Source organism: Trachemys scripta, chromosome 11, assembly GCF_013100865.1.
Source record: "Trachemys scripta elegans isolate TJP31775 chromosome 11, CAS_Tse_1.0, whole genome shotgun sequence".
Classification (NCBI taxonomy): Eukaryota; Metazoa; Chordata; order Testudines; family Emydidae; genus Trachemys; species Trachemys scripta.
In genome coordinates this window covers 60,775,195-60,790,735 of record NC_048308.1, presented here as the reverse complement: position 1 = coordinate 60,790,735, position 15,541 = coordinate 60,775,195, and the positions used below count along the sequence as shown (strand labels likewise).

The window sequence follows — 15,541 nt, the reverse complement described above, 5'->3', positions numbered from 1 at the left end:
ATATTAATGTCGGCATTATTTTATGCAAACTGCTGCCCAGACACACAAGACCTTAGTTTAAAGTTACTTGGACGCATGTGACATAAGGCTAAATAAACCAGTTTGGGTTCTTATACACCTAAATATTGGGAATTAATTGCCAGATATAAAATGCATTGTTTGCAGGACAGAGGCAAATCAAATATGCTAATTACCTGGGAAATGCCTTCATCCATCTAAAATGACTGTTGGAAGTTAATTGAGAAGAAGAGACCAGGATGTGACTTGGGAAGGAAGTGAGCACAATCCTGCGAAGTGCAGAGTGCTCGGGTCCCTGTCAAGCAAAACACTGCAACTTGTCCTACTGAATTTGATGGGGCTGCTCATATGCTTATAGATTCATCGATTCCAAGGGCAGAAAGAACTACTGTGATCATCTCCTACATAACACAGGCCATAGAACTTCCCCACAATAACTCCTCGAGCAAATCATTCAGGGAAACATCCAGTCTTGATTTAAACATTGTCATCGATGGAGAATCCACCACGATCCTTCGTAAATTGTTCCAATGGTTAATTACCTTCACTGTTAACTTAAAATGAAGCACATGTGTAGAGTGATTTGCTAGATTGGGGCCACAGTGCTCAGCTCCTTGTAGGGATTGAGCCTCGTAAGAGACTGGCGATGAGTAATCCAGTTTAATTATGTGTGTTCATTATGTGTCAGTCCTGTTTCTAAATTAATAATAATCCTTTGTGCTGTGAACACCTGATCTTGCAGCCATGGAAATCATTGTCAAAGCTTCCACTGAGTTCAGTTGTGTAGGATCGGGGTCTTAAAGCATAGCCTTTTGGCCAAGGATTTTCCTTGCAAACATTAATGAATTAAGCTTCATGGCACACCAATCGAGTAGGCTTTATTCGCTTTTTACAGATAAGTAGACTGAAGCACAAAGAGGTTAAATGAGTTGTCCAAGGTCACACAGAGAGTCAGTGGCCAATCTGGGAACAGAATCCAGGAGCTGTCTTCGGACAACACTGCCTAATCTAAAATGTATTCAAATAACGGGGATGTGAGAAAACACATTTGCTTGTTTTTTAATAGTAGCATTCGCTTGGCATGTGAAGGGACAGGCTGCCTGCCTCCAAACAGAAACACAAATACAAGCTGTTTAGCAATGGGAAAAAATATCCCAGCTTTGCTTAAACTACTTCTGATCTCCCCTCTTCCAATGCTTGTGGAAATCAGAGATGATTTGAGGATGGTGAGCCACCATGTCAGGTGGACACTCGGTGCAAGAAATTTTAATGAGATGTAATACAAACAAACTATCCAGAGAGAGGAGGTAATCTGCAGAGAGAATTCTCGGCTGCTCCCAGCTGCTATCTGTTTGTTTTCCCCTTATTTTTCAAGAAATTACAGTTCAAAAAAGCATAAGCCCAGATGTGGGTTATTTACTGTGATTATCTCCCTTTTTACTGTGCCTCAATTTAATTTCCCTGGTTTTGGGTGGGAGGAGGGAGAAAAGAAATGCTGTTTCTATTTATGTGGTGGACAGAAAGATGGTAGCACTCAGTGGATGGGTATTATCTGGCTTATTGTGCATCAGGGAGATGAAGGAGCAGAGGAGGATGAAGGGAGGGGCACCTTCTAATACAGCCCATCTATCCAGCATCCATTGCCCTGACCCGAACAGTATGAATTTGAATTTTAATCAAGCTGGTTGATGTTTTTGTCCCAGTTAAAGTGGAAGCGGGTGAAGCCAATTCCCGGAAGCTTGAGGGAAGGGGAGTGGGAATGCCTAGTGAAAGAGAGAGAGAGAGATGGCCTTTCTGTCGCTCAGCAAAAGACAAGCACATTTCTGGGTAGCTGAACGAGGCCTGGGAGTAGGGAGTGGTTCTGAGTTTGTCTTATTATGGAAGAAGCTTGAACTGTCGTCTGTACTTTGGAAGCCGAGAGAGCAAGTGAGATTGCTGTTGGGTCTGCAGCAGCACCATCTCTTTTATTGGATTAACCGAGAAGGAAGATGACTGTAGAATGTGTACCCATTATCTGCACTACAAAGGGATTAGTGTGGGTTTCAAAGAAATTAATGGCTTTTGAGTTAGCACAGAAATACTAATGAATGTCAGGGCCAGAGATGTAAGGCAAACAAAATTGGTTTCTTATTTTTTTTTTCCCTTTGCATTTGGGGTATGAGTTTAATTTTTCTCTGCAATTTTATGATTTAGATCTATGGTTTTCCCTTTTAGCCGAAATACTCTCTAGTAGGTTGTCCATTTGCAGGGAGTAGTTAAATTTGTGTGTTTACATCCATATCAGACCTGATCATGCTTAAGTCAGTGAATTGTTGAAAACATCTGCACAGAAAGTCTATGTCTACACTGGGAAAACTTATCATGTTAAATACATGTTAACTAACATGATGTTAAGCACAGTTTTGTCCTTAGTGTTTGTCAGGAGAGCGGTCGATTTAGGACCTAAACTCGACCTTTTTCCCGGTGTAAAGGTCGGGAAGCACCCTGAGCTCGATTTCGTTGTTGTTGCTGGTTGAGTTTTGCCCAGGTTTCTGTGACTACACTAAGGAAAAGGTCAGGTGTTAGCTACATCCTGGTCTATGCTACAAAGTTCAGTCAACCTAACTACGTAGCAAAGCGAAATGAAAAATGCCGTGCCCTGTGTGTGACGTAGTTTAGGCCAACCTAATCCCCAGTGTAGACACCGCTAGGAATTCTTCCCTCAACCTAGCTACTGCCTCTCAGAGGTGGAGTTGCTACGGCGACAGAAGGGATTCTTCTGTTGCTGTAGAAAGCATCTGCACTACCGCAGCCCAGCATTTCTAATCTAGACAGAACCTAAGTCTGACCTTAATTTGACCACTTAGTCGAAACCCTTGGGTATGTCTTCCCTGCAGCATTAATTCACGCTCTTACTCAGATGTTCCCCTTAATATTCCTCGTATCCACACACACAACCCTCTGACCTGAGCTGTCTGGTGCTTTCAACCCAAGTTAGCTGGCCCAGGTGGGGCTATAGGACAGAGTCTGGGTTCTGCTTACAGTCGGGCTGGTAACCCACCCCACCCACTTTGCAGTGAGGATATAGGCTAAGCAACTTGAGTGCTCATAACTCTCCAGTGCCTTCCCACAATTCCCCCTGCTGCACCCCAAAGGACAGACAAGTTTTCTCCCACAGTTCACTGGGGAAGAGGCATAGAGAGAGTAGTGTGCTTCTCAATACTTAAACTGCGTGGGAGGTTCTAGATGGTAGGATGTATGGCATGTCCATACATAGAGCCACTTTAGAAAGAACCTCTAGAAAATATTATTCAACTGAGCCCGGCCACCTTTTTTTATTGTGATTTAGCGTTTAAGGGTTTCCATTTCTGCTGGACCATGGGAGGCAGTGTGGCCTAGTGGATAGAGCACTGGATTGGGGCTCAGGAGACGTGGGCTTTATTCCCAGCTCTCCCACTGACCTGCTGGGTGACGTTGGGCAAGTCACCTCACCTTTTCTGTGCCTCCAGTTCTCATCTGTAAAATGGGGGGAATGGTACTCAAGCCCCTTGGTAAAGCGCTTTGAGATCCACAACTGAAAAAAGCTGTGTGAAAGCTGGGTATTACTATGTTTATCATTTCATCTCAATGCCATTCTGCAGTTGGCTGCATGGATGCGTCAAGCTCTGCTTCTCCGGCATCATATGTCCCTGTTGCAAATATTTATTTGGGCCAAGACTGTCCAAGTCATACCAGTTCCCCTCAGAAATATAATAATACTTCATTTGGTGTGCCCACGAATACTGGGCAATTGCTGTGAGCCAGAATGACTATAGAGTGAATCGTTGGAAAAGAATTGAGTAATTGTCTTGTTTGGTTTCTTCCAGAACACAAACTGACATTCCCAAATATTCTGAAGAAGGGATACCTAGAAATTAGAAAGGACCATGACAGCTACTGGCAGCCCTGTTATGCAGAGCTCTCTCCACACAAACTGTACCTGTATTACCTCGACAGTAGCGGCAACCAGAATTTTCCTACCGTGTATCCGCTTTCACATTTCCAAAGTGTCACGGTCACAGACAGCACTGAAACAAAGATGGTGGATGCCGTTCTGTCGGACAACTCCCAGCTACAGCTAAAGGCAGAGTCGCCGTGGGAGACTTTGGACTGGGGGAAGAAACTTTGGGAGGTGGGGCATTCCTCTGCGCCAACGTTCAGGAGGCAGCAGGAAAACCTAGAGGACTCCCAGAAGCTGGACAACAACAGAGACCTTCCCCAGATTCATGGCTTACAAAAGAAGCCTGCTGAGCTTTTCCAGTGTACAGCTTTGAGCCAAAATACAAAGGAGTACCAAAACATTCTCAGGTCAGGGACTCTTTATAGGTTGACGGTCCAGAATAACTGGAAAGCGTTTACTTTTGTACTAAGCAGATCTTGTCTCATGGCATTTCAGCCCGGGAGTCTCGATGAAGACCCTCTCCTGAGCTATAACATTGACGTGTGCCTGACTGTCCAGACAGATATTCTGGATGACTGTGACTCATGCTTTCAGGTCATTTTCCCTCAAGATGTCCTCCGGCTGCGTGCAGAGACCCGTCAGAGGGCACAGGAGTGGATGGAGGCCCTGAAATCTGCTGCCAACGCAGCCAGAAGTTTAGGTCCAAACCTGCAGGTTACTCTCAGAAACAAAGCCAGAGATCAGCCTCTGGGGAGAGACTTCAGGCAGAGCAAGCGCCAGTCTGTGACCACCAGCTTTCTGAGCATTCTGACCACGTTGTCTTTGGAAAGAGGACTCACGGCCCAGAGCTTCAAGTGTGCAGGTAAGCGACTCCATTGCAGTGGCTTTGCTCTCACATACTCTATATTGGATAAAAGACCGACTGCTTGTAAGTCCTTGTAAGGATTCATGCACATTTGTCCAAGAAATGGGCACTCATTTTCCATCCCTGTAACGCCACAGGCTGTGAAGGCCTCAGATCTGGCAAACTAAGCTGGTTTTGGCCTGGTTAGCCGCAGAGTGGGGCATGTTCAAGTGAAACAGAAGGGGTTGTAAGGAGTGGTGCTATCGGTGGCGCTCTTCTCTCTGAGTCACTGCGGCTTACAGTGACACAGAAACTGTAAGAAAATCTGCCATCATATCAGGTTTTGTAAACCCCTTCAGCATGTGGGTAGATTGTTGTCTCTTTGGCTCTTTTTACTGTGCGCGTGTGCACGGCCTAGCCCAATGGGGTCTGGTTTCTGATGGCGCTAATGTAATAGAAATAATGCTGAAGCTAAATTCTGGAGCTAAGGTGCTCCTTTAATGATAACAAAGGCATTATTTTAATGGCAATAAGGCCTGAAGGCACAACACTTTGTGATGTGGTGTCATGCAATCTCTGATCCTAAGCAGGTTTGGGTAGGTATTGGATGGGGGATCTCAAAAGCATGCTGAGGGGCTGCAGGAAGCGGAGATGGTAGGTAGTGCTTTTCCCTCTGAGTGAATGTGGAGTCCCCCCCAACATGTGAGGTGAAAGGTGTAAACTTCTAGGTGTAAACGTCCTACAGCATTTTTGTAAGAGTAGGGTGTCAAGCCATTGTCCAGGACCAATTCCACTTTGAGTAATCATATTCTGCCTAGCTAAGATTTACCCTTTAGCCTCAGCTGAATACACAAGTATTATTCACTTCCTGTTCCAGCTTGTGCTGTGTTACTGTGAAGTGGTTGTTGCATTTCATTGGAGGTTTAGGTGATTCATAGGGAGGAAGTCTTGTCCAGTGGTTAGAGCACAAGATTGGGAGTCAGAAATTCTGCATTCTCGTTCTGACTCTGCCACTGACTCATAGCGCAGCCTGGCATGACTAGCAGAGACCTACATTTTCAAAAGTGATTCTGATTTGGGGTGCATTAGGTTTTGGGTGCTTACTTTAATATAACTTAAAGGAGTCTGATTTGCAGAAAGTGCTGAACATGCCTCCCCCCCTCCCCCAGTCAACAGGCCCCTTTAAAATGTCTCAAGTCGGGCATCTAACAATGGAGGCACCTAAATCACTTGTCACTTCCCATCTATAAAATGGTGATAATAGCCCTTCCCTATCTCATGTGTGTTGTGAGGATAAATACATTATGGATAGTGAGGCACTCGGGCCCAGATCCTCAGAGGTATTTAGGCTCCCATCTTCTGTTGAAATCAGTGGAAGTTAGGAACCTAAATAGCCTTTGAGGTTCTGGGCCTCAGATACTACATTGATGGGGAGCCATACAAGGACCTGAGAGAGATCTGTGTAATCTGTTACCTGTATGCAGTGCTGTTATAGCTGTGTGGGTCCCAGGATATTAGAGAGACAAGGTGGGTGAGGTAATATCTTTTCTTGGACCAACTTCTGTTGGTGCGAGAGGCAAGCTTTCGAGGTAACATGGAGCTGGAGAAGATCTCTGTGTCAGCTGGAAAGCTTGTTTCTCTCAGCAGCAGAAGCTGGTCATTAAAAGATATGACCTCACCTATCTTGTCTCTCTAATCTGTTACCCAGCAGTCAGGGTTTATTAAACTCCAGGGGAAGCAAAGTCAGTAGTCTCATTTTAAGATATTTTCAGGGTTTTCTTCTTCATTTTCTTCCTTTCTTCTTAATTCTCTTCACTTAAAACAAAATTCAGTAAAGAAACGTTCTCTCCTTTAGCGCCACCATTTCAGTGCTGCCCTGCTTCCAAGAAAGCTGATGAGTGTGTTGCCAGCGACCTCAGCAGGAGCGGGATCAGGCCATGGGAGAGCAACAAATAACCTGTTGTCTTTAATTTGAGAAGTATTTTGGGTATTCTGGATTTTATCCTGTGGGAACAGCCTTTTGTGTGGGAAAGGATGGATTTCCTCTCTGAAACATGCTACATTGCATCTTGAGTCACTCAGATGTTCCCCACAGAAATAAAGCACTCTGACCTTGTTGGGGCGTGAGTGCTGTTTTTAATTTATGGTCTTATTTTAAAAAAACCGCGTATAGCTTTCATGATACTCTGAGGCCAGGTCTGCACTACAGTCCTGTCTCGGTGTAACTACATTGCTCAGGGGTGTGAAAAACCCACATCCCTGAATGACACAGTTATACCAACCTCCCCTCCCCTCCCCTCCGTGTAGACAGTGCTATGGTGAAAGGAGAGCTTCTCCGGTCGATCTTGCTACTGCCTCTCATGGAGGTGGATTAACTACACTGACAGGACAAGCTCTCCTGTCGGCGTAGGTAGTGTCTTCACTAAAACACTACAGCTGCACCGGTACAACTGTATGTGAAGACTAGCTTTGACGCTTACTTGTTAGACATTTCCTGTGCTCCCATGGCCAGATTTTTCAGAGGTGATGAACAAGCATAGCTTCCACAGTAGGATTTATGGGCACCCAGCATCTCTGAGACTGAGAATCAGGCGACTGGGCGTAATTTTAATTTGAATTTCAATATACCCATACATCACATCCAGTTTTAGAGAAGGATTTATGTCCCTAGTGCTGTCTTTTTTCATTGTGGGCTGTGCCTGTCCCCCGGGGTCCTGGAGAGTGGATTTGGGGCCTCTAGCTGCTACCACAATACAAATAAATAATAATAATGAATAATAACTGGGAAAATTCCATCCTGTTTGCTTCAGGGAGGAAAAGTTCGTGCTGAGGAGACTTTGGGGAATAATGAGTCTATGCATCTTCATTGCTATATAGACGGTTTCTGCTGTTTTACTTCATAGGCTGCTGTTTAACCTAACAGGACTGCTGTCGGTAATTAAATCTTGCAGGCATTAAGAGCTTTCCCTCCCTACCCCCCCCTCCCACCCCGGCTGCTGGGACGGGGAAGCTTGGAAAGAAGGGCGGGGGGGGGGAAGTTTTGCTGTGAATTCTTCAGCCATTTAGTGCAAATTCCTGTAATTACCGTCATTGTGTCGTGTCTGAATGGCACATAATACAGCAGAAGCCTTTCCTAATTGAGACCTTACAGGAGGTACAAATCCCTTCTTTGTTCAGCCTGCCAAATTAGTGCCGGAAAGTGGCAGGGTCCGAGTGGGAATCAAAGGCGAGCAACACAAAGATGGAACTTAAGGCTACAGTAATAACCCTCTCTTGTCCTGCAGGGAAAAAAGTAATGACCAATGAAAAATGAAGTTTTTTTGTTATAAATTCCCTTGACATGACAGCACCTCGGGGCTGCTTTATTTATTTAGTAAAAGTGATTAAACAGTAATACAACAGGGCAGTCCATTGTCTGCCATGCTACCGCCCACCCTACAGACCCCTGCTGCCTTGGCTAATTGATTGACAATGAACCTCTGATAAAGAAGTTTGTTGGGAGGTTTGATGGGGGGGGGTTCCCCCCCCTTTCTTTGTCTGGAGTTTCTTTTTGTTTGAATTGCACTCCACATTCTACCCCCCTTCCCCTTTTAAAAGCTTTTCAGGGACAGCTCCCAGACAAACAGCTGACACTCACAAGCAGGTAGAGAAGAATGAGAATCTCTGTGCCTAGCTTTTGACAGGTTTATCTTGGGGGCTGACTAGCACTTTCCAACCATCGATATAAGCCAGGGCAGCAGTGTCAGACATAGCCATGGGGTGGAGGGGAAAGGGAGGGGGGTCAGATTGTTGATGTGCTGGGGTGAGAAGGGTAGTTTAAAAAAAACAGTTTTCCTTTGGTGGGAACTGATGCCTTAGCTTGGTCTGTGCATGCAAGAGGTTTCCCCCACCCTGGTTTCTCCCTCTTACTGTGGGGCAGGGCATTCCATTTCTCATACTGGGTTTTCAAGATAGGGAGCTAATATGTAGGCTGTTGATTAAAAGGGTCAGAAGGGAGTGGAGATTTTTAAGACTGCATATATTTTATATGCTTTGTTGTGTGTACAAATTTTTGGCCCCGAAGATGCATATTTTCTGGAGAGAAAGTGGGATGAGCTACACATTCCTTAGGCCCCAAAAAGTCAGCCTCTCCTCGGTCTCTAATTAATGTGCCCCTAGACTCTCTTCTTACAAGCCAGGAGCCGGATCCTGCACTGCGATTCCCTGGCACAGGTGCCCACACTGGTGGTGAATATGTGGAACTCTGTACAGGTGTAGGGTTCACATGGTTCACATGCTAGATGATCACATGGGATCAGAGGCCTGAGGCCTCTGTTAAGCACATGCATAATTTAACTCAGGTGAATCTGCTCCATGTGCATAAAGTTAAACACCTGCTTAAGTGCTTTGCCAGGTCAGGTTCCAAGCTAGTAAATGTCATGCTTCATGGTTTGGCTTTTAATGGGCAGATATGGGGAAAGTTTACACGGTCACAAGGTCCTTTTCCATTAATGGGTTGTGTCACAGATAGATCCACTATTTAGTTACTTCGTTTGGATACAGGCAAAATCCCTGAATTGATCAGATTATGAATATAGGATTTGCCAGCCTGGATCAAAGCATGTGTCCATCAAGTCTAGTGTCCTGAATCTGGCAGTGGCTAGTAGCTAATTCTCCAGAGGATAGTGTAGATACCCACCCCCTGTCGTGAAGCACCCAGCTGTTTGTTCAGTACTGTGGGGTCAAGGGGAAAGGAAGGAGCTTCTCCCACAGACCTAAGGGGGATCAGATTACGCCTGGGGCTCCTAGCCCTTTTTTGTCATGCCCCCAGTTTTGAAATGGACTGGTGAGATGAGCTGCCTTTTCCCTGGTCTCCTTGCACTGTGCTCTGGCATAGTTACTAGTCTCTTTCTCCTTTGGGGGTCTCTTTCCTCTCTGCAGCTTTTTCTTTTTTACAATTAATTTGTAATTAGATTAATAAAAGGAAACACACGCAGCTCTAACTGCCAGTCCTAATGAATATGTGCGTTCCACCCTGATGCGAAATGTGCTTAGTATCTTTATGGTTGTAGCTTTCTATTTTCCATCCTTGCGTTTTTTTTCCCCCCTCCCGCCGTTCTCTTTCCTGCTTTGCCAGGCGACTCCCATTCATTGTCCCCACACTTGCCAGAAAGATACACGCTGCTGCTGGGGCTCCATAGACTTGGCTGCATGTGCTCTCCCCACTGAGAGCAGAAAGCAAGGGTTGGGCCAGGGAGCCTGCAACTCTGTATGCATGAGCTGCTCCTGTAGAGGCCACGCAGGAGCAGCAGGTGGAAGGCTGGTGGCTTTCCAGGAGGCATTTTACCCATGGCTATGTTGTGATCACATTTGCACTGGTCGGGGGGATCTGGCAGAGCAGAAACGAGGTCCTGCAGCTCTTCCTGCCACTTAGCGCTAGTGTGGAGCCCACCCCGGGTTGGGAAAATGCTGGTTTTTTTCTTGCAGAATGAAATATGTTTACCCTTAATTTCCCGGCAAACCAGCAAATATTATTGTTCACAAAACTATTTAGTCACTTAAAAAAAATCCCGCTACAGTACTGACTTGGTCTGACTTTCATCAAAACAATCGCCAGTGGACAGCTAGAGGTGCCCATCCTTTGAATTCAGCAGGTGCTTTGTAAGTCGTTGTAACACCCTAGAAATTCAGTAGCACCTATCTACTGAATTAAAAACACTACAGGCCAAATTTCAATAAGCTGTTTGACTGATAATATTATATCAGAATGTCCTTTTAAAGACCTTCAGCCCCAGGTTATTGCGATTTCATTAATTACAGCCAGCAGCCCCTCAATCTTACCTATCTAAGGCATCTGCCGCTGTGGTATCTAAGTGCTGTACACATCAATTTATGTTCTATTTAGCTTCACCTCAGTTGATCTCATTTCTCTGTCTCTCCAAGATTCCAGGGATTTTTCCTCCTCCCCTTCTTCTGAGTATAATGCTCCCTATGAGAGTGTGTTGCATTAAAAAATTGCATTTGTAATGGTGCTTTATAAACCACGGTTTCTCATGGGTGTATAACTGCCCTTTCAGAGCCCCTTGAAATCAAGAGAAAAACTTTCATCGAGTTCGGCGGAAGTGGGTTTGGGACCTTTAGGGCTCAGCCCTGCATTCCTTGTACTCATGCAAAAACTCCACTGTCCCTGTCTAGTCTAGAATTTGGAAGGTGTTAGCTACACCTAGTCTGGACAAAGCCATTGACTTCTGGGGGCTTTTCCAGGCGAAGGACTACCTGATGGGATTCTGAAGTGGCTTGCAGGTGAAAGCTCAATTTGTCACATTCTCGGATGGATACTGGAGTAATTTTGCCTTGGTGTGCGATTAGATCTTTCTGGATTTATCCTGGCCCCCTGGCAGAGCCCCTCTGAGGTGAATATTTAGAAACATGGTGAGACTACTGGTCATCAGTGCACTAGCAGTTTGAATGCTGCTGTTTGGGAAGATCACAGAGGCCGTATCACACGATAGCTCTCCTGCGGTGTTGGTTGGCTAAGCATGCCCCATGTAACGAGGCGATGGCAGAAGCCATTTTCTTTTGGTTTCTAGAGGCAGGGTGTGTTTGTTCAGCTGAGCTTTCTGATCCAATTCTAAGATGTGATTCGGCTTTGAACAGTGATTGTAAAACGGACATCCGATTCAATCTGCTCTCTTTGTGATCTGCTACATGTGTGCAGAATCATCTCTTTAGTCTTCTGACAAAAATAAGTTTTTACTCCTGTTATCCACAGTCCTGGGAGGATGAGCTGCGTTCTGTTCTGAGGTGAGCATCACAAACAGAATTATTATCTAAGTTCCCATTGCAGGGCCACAGTTTGCCCTCAGTGATGCTTTTGCAACCTCAGGAGTATGACTGAGATTGCATTGCATTTGCAAGCCCTTTGGAGCCATTATAAACATTATAACAGAACGGTCACAGCTCACTTCATGTAGTTTTGGGTCCGTTTATCCTATGGACCCAGTTTGTGTGTGACTAGAGTGCCACTGGAGCGTATCAAGTATCAGAGGGGTAGCCGTGTTAGTCTGGATCTGTAAAAAGCAACAGAGAGTCCTGTGGCACTTATAGACTAACAGATGTATTGGAGCATAAGCTTTCGTGAATGAATACCCACTTCGTCAGACTGGAGTGTATGAGATGCATCTATTGTTGATGTTGTTATGTCTGACCAGGCAAATGCCAAAAGCAGTGTCTTGGAGAGACATGGTGGGTGAGGTAATATCTTTTATTAGACCAACTTCTGTTGGCGAAAGAGACCAGCTTTCAAGCCTACACAGAGCTCTTCAGCCAGACCTGAAGAAGAGCTGTGCGTAAGTTCAAAAGCTTGTCTCTTTCAGCAACAGGAGTGGTCTAATAAAAGATATTACCTCACCCGCCGTATGTCTCTACATCCTGGGACCAACACAACCACCCTAGCACCGCAAAAGCAGAATCTGTAAACTTCCTGTTCCCTCACGCGTTGTGATAGGAGAGGCATCATCAGGAAAACAGTTAAGGAACCGCAACAGAAAACTGAGCAATTTAGAGAGAGCTTCTGAGCCTCAGGGGTTCCATTTTCCAAACAAGTAATCTTATGAGATATGACTTTATTCTGTCAGGCTGAGAAATCGGGATAGTCAATCCAGGCAGCTTTCACTCATCAAAACAAATTACAGGCTGACTACTACATGGATAGTTAACAGGCCATAAATCTTCATATGCATCTGTAAAGCATTAAGCATACCTTTGTTGCTAAATGAAATATACGTGCAAATACTATAACTGACATGGTGACTAACGAGAGGAAATTCACCTGAACAGATCTGTCAAAACAAAAAGAATTTGCTTTTAATAACCACACACTACATAGTGCAGCAATTACCCAAGATAGAAGTACAAAACCACCCTTAGCATCTAAACTGAAGTACTGTTGAGGCTCTCTAAATAAGCAGCCACTGTATCAAAGAACACAAACTCTGCTAACCATGAGGCCTACAATGAGTTGAAAGTCGATGAGAAAAGGGGGGGGGGCTAAGTGCCCCTTCAATGAACCACAGAGCAAAAATGAAAATTGAGTGAAGTACCATTTTTTCAGCTGAATACCCCATGCGGCCCTGATAATGCAAATGCTTATTGCCCATGCTTAGCTCTATGTACGTGAGGAGCTTTGCAAAGTGACTACTCGCATGTGTAAAGTTAAACGTGGGTGTAAACATTTGCAGGATCAGGGATATAATTTTCTGTTATTCTTAAATTATATTTCTCCCTCTGCCTGCTGGACTGGGAGTATTGGCTAGGCAGCGTGTACGTTCTATTGGGAATGAATCACTCACATTGCTAAGAACATAGAAAGTTAAGGACACCCACTGCTAAAGAAGACTGGAAGATGGTAACTTGAGGTGGCCTTATCAAACTCTGTGCCATTTTCCTTTCCTCTCCTTTACACTGTTTCTAAATGAGTCAACTTCTGACTCCACGTCATGGATGTGACAAGATCACAGAGTCTCGTTCTTCTGACACTGAGCAGGGCACTTGATGAAAAGAAGGAAAACAGTGTTCTGTGTAAAGCTAGACTGCCCCTTTCTGCTTCGCTACAGAGCTCTTCCAGCCCCTGCGTGCTAGAGGCTTAAAAAAATAGTACACTTGTCTGTCTAGTTCACTCTAGGCCTGTCATTATCATAGTGGGACCCCTGCAACGAGCGTGTGTTGCGGACCTGCGGGATCGGTCGACACTACGCACGTCTCATGCGGCGCCTCATGGTCTCAGACGCCATCCGATGGTCCAGGGACATCTACATCGAGCACATCACCGGCCACCGACAGTACCAGGAGGCGTGAGCCAGAGTGACATCGTTCTCCCACTACGAGAAAGAGACCAAGTGACCTTCTCCGTTGGATCATATGAACTGGAACCATAAACTCCCTAAACATTAAATCTCACCAAATGAGGGTCAATCCATCCTCATCATCATATCCACTCATTATTATCCACACCCGAACATAGCCACTTTATGAACTTCATATCTTAATGTCTGTACTTTGACCCATCAACCTTTTACCCCCAATCGGGGATATTGCAGATTATGTATTCCTCATGCCACTTTATCTTAAACCAAACTTTGCACCCTCGATAATCTGTATGTTATTCCCTGATAACCAGAAACTTCTATGCTCAAACTCTGTTCACTATTTTTTTTAACATCATCTTAATAAAATTTTTAAATCTAGCACCTTACCACACCCCTGTGAGGTAGGGAAGTCGTACGGTCCCCACTGCAAATGAGGAATTGAGACACGAAGAGATTAAGAACGAGGAGTACTTGTGGCACCTTACTTAGATACTAGCAAATTTATTTAAGCATAAGTTTTCGTAGGTTAAAACCCACTTCATCAGATGAGTTTCAAAGCCACCTAAAGGATTTAGATTCCCAGTTCCCATTACTGGACATCCAAATTCCCTGGGCAGATTGGAAAATCACCTAAGCCCCAGGTCTCACAGGAAGTCTGTGGCAGAGTCAGAAACTGAACCTAGGTCACCTGTATCCTAGCCCAGCCCCTTAACCACGAGCCCCCCTTTTCTAGCACGCCATTACCCTGGCCCTAGGAAAGATGTGCATTATGAATTCTTGTGTCATCCAGTTTGTTTGGGCTTTTTTCTCCCGCAAAGTTAGAACTTGAAAACAAACCTCTTGACACTGGTGTGGCGAATCTGCCGGCAGAGACATTATTAAGCCCAGAACGGTTCACCGCTCTACACAGCACTCTGCTGCCCCTCTTTCTCCTCCCTCGCCTTCCTATTCAGGACTAGCCCAATGTTCTCTGACATTTTTGAGGTGAAAGCTTTTGGGTGGTGCTTGTTTTCCCCCATTGCAAATACCATACCGACAGCTACATGTTTCCCAGCCATATCTATTTTCCAATACCCAGTAGTCAGGGATGGTTCAGGTACGACAGTACGTTTCCCCCTCCTTTGCCTTCTCCTCTAGGGGTTCATACCTGTGCATCAAATCTAAAAATGAGCTTGCTAGGAAATCGAATGTATGATGCTAAGTCTCTTTTGTGGGGAGGGGGGGCAGAGGTGCGAGGGGGCAATCTATGTTTTCTAACCCCTCCCCTCACCAGGAAGACCCTTGTTCACTTAACACTGTCTCCTTAAAGAGGTCAATTGTCCCTCGTTCTCTCACTCAGCCTCGGAGGGTTTACCATTGGGAAAAGGCAGTGCCTTCTTTTCCATCGAACGTGATGGCAGGTTTTGTGTTCTAACCCTTAGATGCAGAGTCTGGATTTCAAAGGCATTAAACCCTGTGCTGCCCCTTCTCCCCTCCTCCTTTAAAAAAAAACCCCAAATAGCATAATTGGTGTATGCCACAGAAATATATTTGTCGTTCTATATCGCTTTGAACCATGTCACATCAAAGGAATCCACTGCTTTCATAACTTGATTTGAAAGAGTTGTAGAAATAACCATCATTATGAAACACAGCAAATAGCATGGTTCAAGGAGGGGAAAGGAAAGAGATTTTCATGGAGCAAAGCCTATAAGGTGGAGGAAAACAGAGGTACAGTGGCAGTGGCCAGATCCAGAAAGAAAGCAATGTGTGCAAATTTTACTTGGCTGTTCTGAATGCGCAGGTTGTAATGGACACTAATACCTGCAGCGTCGTGTGAAATACACTGTAACCAAGTCAGAAATGTGTTTCCGAGGACCTGGAAAACAAATGTGAAACTAGCAGGACAAGAGTGGCTGGATTGGGCGAAACAAA

General features: G+C 45.0%; 1 protein-coding gene across 6 annotated transcripts in view; it reads left to right on the top strand.

The window, feature by feature from the left end:
- The window catches only part of PLEKHM3 (pleckstrin homology domain containing M3), a 117,716-nt gene that overhangs the window by 26,891 nt on the left and 75,284 nt on the right, over positions 1 to 15,541 (top strand). For 5 of the 6 annotated variants that reach the window (XM_034785810.1, XM_034785805.1, XM_034785807.1 and 2 more), the window contains one exon: positions 3,864 to 4,799. In XM_034785810.1, coding sequence (XP_034641701.1) covers positions 3,864 to 4,799 — 936 coding nt within the window. Of the gene's footprint in view, positions 1 to 406; positions 536 to 3,863; positions 4,800 to 15,541 lie in introns of those variants that run through there. The other variant, XM_034785811.1, reaches the window with a different exon arrangement.